Source organism: Chelonia mydas, chromosome 11, assembly GCF_015237465.2.
Source record: "Chelonia mydas isolate rCheMyd1 chromosome 11, rCheMyd1.pri.v2, whole genome shotgun sequence".
NCBI lineage: Eukaryota > Metazoa > Chordata > Testudines > Cheloniidae > Chelonia > Chelonia mydas.
Genome location: NC_051251.2, coordinates 18,703,374 through 18,711,016, shown reverse-complemented (window position 1 = coordinate 18,711,016; position 7,643 = coordinate 18,703,374). Strand labels below are relative to the sequence as shown.

The 7,643-nt window shown below is 40.8% G+C and overlaps 1 protein-coding gene and 1 long non-coding RNA gene across 37 annotated transcripts in view; one reads left to right on the top strand and one right to left on the bottom strand.

Moving 5' to 3' along the window:
- Positions 1-51: 51 nt before the first annotated feature.
- On the top strand, positions 52-6,858 carry LOC122462309. Of its 2 annotated transcripts, none has more exons than XR_006284786.1 (3): positions 52-595; positions 3,026-3,160; positions 5,044-6,858. It is a non-coding gene; the product is annotated as an uncharacterized LOC122462309 (long non-coding RNA). The 2 variants fall into 2 exon arrangements; XR_006284785.1 differs by having other exon boundaries at positions 52-650.
- The window catches only part of R3HDM1 (R3H domain containing 1), a 165,554-nt gene continuing 161,461 nt past the window's right edge, over positions 3,551-7,643 (bottom strand). For all 35 annotated transcript variants that reach the window (XM_043525041.1, XM_043525042.1, XM_043525045.1 and 32 more), the window contains one exon: positions 3,551-5,541. In XM_043525041.1, the coding sequence (XP_043380976.1) occupies positions 5,177-5,541 (365 nt within the window). In that variant the 3' untranslated portion in view covers positions 3,551-5,176. The remainder of the gene's footprint in view (positions 5,542-7,643) is intronic.

Sequence of the window (7,643 nt, the reverse complement as noted above, 5' to 3'; positions counted from 1 at the left end):
GAGTGACACATAGCGCAGCGCGGGTGGGCCCGCGGCAGATTCACCACGTTGGGGAAGGAGCCGCCCGGGCGCCGGCGAAAACTCCTGGGAACGGGAGGGAGGCGGGAGAGGCCAGCGCGGCTGGAGTGCTGGGCTCGGGGCCCAGCGCGGCGCGAGGGAAGAACGGCGGGCGGGCCAGAGCCTAGCCAGGCTTTGGGTGGGCTCCGCGCTTACAGGGGGCGGAACGGCCCTGTCCGGCCGCGCGGGGGCGACACACACAAGGTGCCGGGCCTGGCCTTTCTCTGCAGCCTGCGCCGCCCTCTCCATCGCCCCGTTCAGGGGAGGGGGTTCATGGAGGCTGCTGGCCCGCTCGGGGCGGGGCCGGCTCCAGGGCTCTGCCCCGCGCGCAGCCCTCAGCGGCCTGGGGTCAGCGGCCAGGGGAGAAAACGGCAGGTGGCTCCGGCCACAGTCGGGTCATGAGGAGATCGTCAGAGGCCCAGCCCCCTCACGCGCCCCAGCAGTGGCCCCAGGGTGGGGCAAGCTGTCGGTACCGCACAGGGTCACACGGAACGTTTTCGCTACGAACGGGGCTGGGAGCAAGACGCTGTTCACGGGGGTATCTGTGTAATTCAGATTCTAAGTCCCCTGCACTCGGGGAACTTTTACCGTCGGTCTGTAAAATTCTGTATACCCCAACTGCACTCTCTCGGGGGGTTTTCCATCTTTTTTTTTCCATTTGCAGACCCCCTAAAAATTTTCAAATAGAGGTACAGACCTCTTTGAAAATCGTAGACAGTCTGCAGCTGCCGAGGGTTAGCGGCCACAGGTTGAAAACCATTGCGCCATACAATTAAAAATAAACTGACATGAAGCATGATATGCACCTTTCTTTGACTGAGAATACTTTTAGACAACTTTAGACCAATTTTAGAGCACATATTACTATCAGCAACCTACAGCTTTTCCTATATAGCTCTCAGGTTTGCAGCACTGGTGTCATCTGACATTCAAACTCTCTTCAGAACTACAGAAACGCTTTGTTACTGTTGCATATGATGCGGGGGGGGGGGGGGGGCACAAGGTTCAAGCGTGGAAGACCGCATTAAGAGAACTGCTTTTAAAGGGAGAAATCATCTAAAATGAGTGTCTTCTGGGACCAAACTGAGCACTTCCATGCTTTTTGGATATTTCTTGCAGCAAAGCAAGAACAGATCCCCAACCCAAGGAGCTTTAATAATAATCAAATAAGACCAAAAAAATCAAGGCGTTACGAGGATCAAAATAAGCCTTTAATTAATGAGAGACTACCACCCCTCCATAATAAACCACAAATCTACAGAGCTAAGACCTAGAACTCAACTCCTACAGCTCCACACACTTAGCTCTACTGCTTGAACTAAAAGGTGGTCCCTGTTAACTACAGAAGAACCATTATAACCTTTCTAGTTTTCACTCAGCTAGCAGAGGGTAAAACTCACACAAACATATAGATCAAAATTTTAAAAACTAACTAGCAATTTTGGGTGTCTAATATGAGAACTTAAAACAGCTTGATTTTCAGAAAGTGATGAAAATCAGACCCTTTAAAAAGGCTTCAAAAGCTGGGCAGTCAAAAATCAAGGCCATCAAAAATCACTAGTCACTTTGAAAATCTTGCAAAAAGAAAATCTTGGTGATAAATGCCTGATCTTACTCTACTGAAATCAATGGCAAAAACCTCCCATTGATGTCAGAGGGATTGGGCCAATGTTGGAATTACAATTATTTGTGCAGAGTATTACCACAACACTAATCTAACTTTTGTTCAATCCCAGTGCTGAATGGTATGGATACAATTGCTCTAAACATGTCTAAAAAACCTAAATAAGTAATTTACTACATCCAAATAGTAACAAAACTTTTATAAGCATTTTATCAAGATGCTTACAAACTGGCTAACCCCAGGGGAGTTTAGACCCATAGTGTTTGGCTCCAACATGGTCAGGCAGGTATTAGCAATGAATCCTTTAAGAGTTTACATGGTTATACCTCTTAATAAACAAGTGGTGTCATTGCTAATTATCAGACCTTAGGTAAGGTTAAGATGAATCAGTTCCTTGTATTTACTGTACCTTGTACCCAATTAACCATATTTTATTTCTATTACTTCAGCCCGAACTTTAAATAAGATAACACTGGTAATTTGATGGGTCACTGCAATTTAATCAGCTCTTCTCTTTCTCATGATCTCATTTTTATTGGTCACATGCTTTGGGCCTATTGCGCATGCAAAACCATAGTTCATCCAAATCTAATGTGGGTCTGTAATCCTACAGCCCACAACTGCACTGAAAGCAATGACAGCAGGACTAGGTCCATAACTATCCAGAACAAAAACATTTTTTGCTTAATTGTGAAGGATTTCCTTCAGATATAACCAGCACATCAGCTTTCCAGGAGATTTAACTGTGGGAACGTTGACAAGGTTGGCACAAGAAATGAAGGAGACTTAAGAAATAGACTAAAATAAAAATTTCAGATCAGGGTGATTTTTAATTACATGTAATGGAAAAGTGATTTGACCAATTTCCTTCAAACTTTATGTAAACTCCTCCTTGGTTTTAGGACGAAATGCAACTCTTTCCAGGCCAAACCGATTTTCTAAGCAAATATTATATTACAGCTAGCACTACACTTTATAATGGAAATTAGTTGCAGTCTTAATTATGAAGAGAGACTATCTCCTGTGCATAAGTCCACAAGACATATGGAGAACAAATCAAGCCTACAATCAAACACGTTCCCACAAGATTAATTATAGCAAACAGCAGAATGCTCAAAACAATTTACATGGTAAATGTCACATTTTAAGGAATAACTGAGTACAGAAACATAAAAGCTAACAATTCATTATTCCAGCTTGGGTACAGATGTTTGGTTTATAGGTTGGGTGAATAAGCATCCCATTTTATACCTCAAGCTCAATTAATGCTTCTCTCAGTTTGACAGAATTAACTTCCCATATGCACACCAATGCCTGATCCATGCTTTGAAACTTAATTTGCAGGCCTCCATGTTGTAGAAGCCCAGTGACACTGCTGAATGTCCTAAAGACCTGCAGAATGGTACATCCTGCAGCATCCGGGAGAGTAGGGTGTTGACCTTCCTCATTTGTGGAGCCTAGGCACAAATCACTAAGCAGGTCAGCTGCTCTTCCTATGCCTTACTGCTCTTTACAATCTCTCTTCGCAGTGGAAGTAAGTGGGGTTTGGATATCAAGACCACTTGGGCTCTCTCAGGTAATGTCAAGAAAACACACTTTCAGGGAAACAGGTTAGATACAAGTTAAATTTTATCTGGTCCTATTCTAAAGGCCAATTTTTATTGCAATGTGGGAAAACCTGCATATCCAGTTTGGTAAATACTTGGAGGCCATAAGCAGAATCTTCGAATAAGCGGGCATGATCTTCCATCTAAATGAATCTGACCTCTTGTGGATAGTCACAGTATTAGCATGCAAGGGGTGGGATTTAAATTCTATTTGCTATTTTTTGGCGTGTATCTTGACTTGACACTATCAGTTTATGTTTTAATTTCCGATATAAAATCTATGTGGAAATACTGCGAGGCTTTGTCCGGCACATTTATTCATTAGAAAAATACTGTGGAGAAACGGTAGCTTTTTTTTTTTTTTTTTTTTTTTTTTTTAATAGACAAGGCTGTAACCAGCTTTCTGTTTACTCAGCCACCTCTGTCCCCTGGCACCATCTCCCAGAGTCATAAAAGAAGTTCCTGTCTGCATCATATTCATAAACCCATCATCATATCCTCATTTAAATTCCCACTCAAAGCCTTCCTCTTCTATGATTACTTGTGATAGAAGCACATACCTATATCCAAAGACGAAAAGAACAGTGATTACATATAAAGTATGTGCAATGCTGCAAGATTTGCTTTCTAAAGTATGCACCAAGTCTTAACAATTAAGCATATCATAGACAGGAGAGTAGATCTGGACAAAAGGTAATTTTTTTTGGTCTGGCTCTCATTAGGCAAGTTGTAAGCTAAGTTCTGTTAAACTCTGTTCCCTAAATATGAGGAAAACTTGCAAAATGGCATAATATGGATTCACTTAGGTTTCAAGCAGTCCTATAATTTAAACAAATGCACTGGAAAAAGTTTTTGTAAACATTTATTTTCTTGAACTGAAAAAAGGCTTGCATCAGCACACATTGTACAGCCTTGCAAATTACACAGAAATTGAAAAAAGATTTTGTTTGTATGTGCAATGAAACTTCTGATGTCCAGTGATCCTCTGCAAATGATGAAAACATATTTAAATGACTTAAGAAGGGTCCAGCACTTATTTAACACAATTATCCTAGAGTGCAAAGAAAGAAAAAGATTTATACCAGTGGGAACACAAAGTGCAAACATTTTGTCATTTGGGGGAGATACCTTTTAGTGTCTTCACCCTTTTACTACAAACAAATTGGCTTCAATGAACATTCTTTGTAGTTTAGACATATTCATATTCCACTTTAATACTTATGCTAACCTGTTTGATTAGAAATGAGTTCAAGAATATAATTTATTTGTAATTATCTTTCACACTGAGTGAATCTTGAAAGGACTGTGTACGGAGTTTAGAAGTTACTGAAATTGTTTTATTTGAAAAAGAAACGGGAAGAGAAATATGTTAATTGGAGACTTGTGTGTAGTTGGCTAGAAAACAGTGTAAATTTCTTAATTATTCTCCCTTCCCTTACCCCATTCCACCCCAAGCCCTCTGCCCTAAAATGGATAGCTGTGTGCTGGCTGTGAAAAGGGATTACAAAATATAGATCTGAATATGGGTATTCATTATGAACAAAAGTTTGCTGTACAATAGAGATTTGGATCTGATACAAGAATTCAGAAATATAAAACAAAACTATTATAAAAGTAAGGGGCATTTTAACAGCATTCCTCATAGAAAGCTGCCTCTCTATATCTTGTCAGAATGGATTCTTACAGTTGTGTGGGATTAACTTTATATCTATTTTTCTTCTTCTTCTTGCTGGATCACTGGGTTATTCTTCCAAGGCTATAATGTCATATGAGAACACATTCCAGGAATCTCTATGAAGATAACAGAAACCCTGTAACATCAAGCCAATCAAGTAGAGAAGAGAAGGACATGGAACTACTAAAGGCTGAATGTCCAACAATGTAGCTGCTACTGAGAACTAGCCCTTTCCAGAATATGAAACTCATAGTGCTTCTTGCTTGTTCTCAGCCTAAACTTGTTAGCTGAGTTACTTTGTTTCTTCAGTGCATTTTGGGCTGCTGACATTGTAGGGAACGTAGCTAGAACTGTATATGTGGAGGCCAAGTCACTAGGTTTGGAGGGTTCAGTGTTCACATTACTATCTCCACTGCCACAATAACGATGTTGGTGTTGCTGTTGTGTCTGTAGACACTGGGGATTCCTTAGCCACCGAATCTTGGCACCAACTTTAAAAAGTTCTCCAAATAGTTTTTCAGCTTCCATACGAGTTATTCCTTCTGGCAGTTCAGTAATTTCTAAGACTTTTCCAACAACTGAAACAAGAAATATGTAGAATTAAAACTGGTCATTACATTTAACAAGGATTCAATCTTACATAAAATAGTGAAGTTACAGTAGATCTGAAATTAACTCTGTCAAACAAACATACATTCTGCTTTTACTATTTTTAAAAAGTCTTTATGGCACTGAACATCAAAACTATTAAAGTTCCAAGTGCATTCAACTGGAGTTAAGCATGCAGGCTAAAAGGTAGTACCAGGCGCTAAATAATTAATAGTTTATCTTATATGAACATTTAGTTTGCAGCAAGCTGGGGTGAGAGTCTATTCCACCCTGCTGCCCATAGGGACCCTGCTGATGCATACCTTACCGTTTCATAGTACGGTAGATCAAAGTGCAGTAACTGTGCGCGTCAGCAGGCTCCCTAAGAACAGTTAGTCTTAAATCCTCAGTTCTGACTTAAGGGCTTATCTGCATGAACTTGTAGTTAGCAGCAAGTTGGGGTGTGAATGCATCCTGCACTAACACTTGGATGATCTATTAATGGGATAAAAAATATGGTTGCAATAAAAATGTGGGACAGCGAGAACTGTGACTTGCTTCACTCACAGCAATGTAAAACTTACAAGAAAACACAGCTTTGGCTATCTGCTCTCATGGCAGAGACTACCTAAGGAAAGCAGCCCAGCTTCCTTCTGTATTCACTGATCCACAAAGAGAGTTGGTGGTAATACACAAAACAATTCTTTGCCATCACAAAAAAATCATTTATCTGAGGATTTCAAAATGATTTACAAAAATTAAACCTCACAGTACCCATTTCACATATAGATAAACTGAGGAACTTAAATGATTTGTTCAAGGTGTCACAGACAGAACTAAGTTCTATATATGTTGTCAAAGAGCAAATAATGCCAGCTGGGGGAAGGAGGATGTTAGTTTCCCCCTTGTGCACCTGATCTTGTCCAGTCAAAATGAACTCTCCCCCAAATCTCCTTTCAGGGCCTATCTAACAACCCAACAGAGAAATAGATTTTGAACAGTCAATGGAACACAGTCCTAGCATTCTGGCCATGCCCTGCCCCATTTATTAGGTAGCACTTGTTGCCCGTGGTCTGCACAATGGAGAGAGGTTGTACCTTTGTTCCACCCATCATATTTATTGGCAACAAATGCAGTGTTCTGATTTGTCAGGAAAAAAAATATGTAAATCAGGAATGAATTTAGTTGATGTATTACATTCATAGTTCTGGTAAGCTAAGGGAAGTTATGGAAGAATTTTGTATAATATTAAACATGTAACTTACAAATATTTTGGTATTAACTTTTATATTAAATAATTTTACTTACTGTGTTTCCCTTGGTTTTCTTTTCCCTTCTCTCTTCTATGTTTTTCTCTATCTACTGTTTACTCTGGTTCTCTCTTCCTCTCTATTTTCTTTTGAACAACAGTTTCTTCTTTCCCTCCATTCCCATCTTTTCCTCTGTTTACTGTCTCCCTCTTTGCCCAGTTACTGTTTATTCTTACCTTCCTTTGATTCACACTTCACCTTCCTTCCCTTTTATACTCTTCATCCCTCCCACTCCTACTTTATCTCACTCATTAATTGTACCAACTTTCATGCTTTGGAGCTCCGTTTCCCTTTGGCACTTCTGCAGCTGCCCCAGACACTCCCATTCTGCTGCAAGTCTCACATACACACAATGCCATCACACAGACATCCATTTTTCTGCAAACTCTTCAGACAACCCCCTATGCTTCCAAACAGATATCCATTGACATTGCTGTACCCCCTACAAGCACCTTCCATACTGCTACACCTTCAAGAGATCCCATGTAATCAACTCCTACAGACACTCCCCCTCTCAACATCCATGCACACTATTTTGCTGCACTCTACATGCAGATATTTTCCAGACATTACACCCTTACAGACAGCCTTTGTCCCTATTGAAATCCCTATGACCCCAGACCACCTCCTCTCTGCTGGGACTCCCCCGACTTTAAATACACAGGTACACAACACCAACATAGGCAACTCCTACTCTCATGCATCCCATTAATATCCAGTCCTCTCTGTCACGTATCCAATTCTGCATCAGATGTCACAGTCCCATTCCCCTACACAGGTTT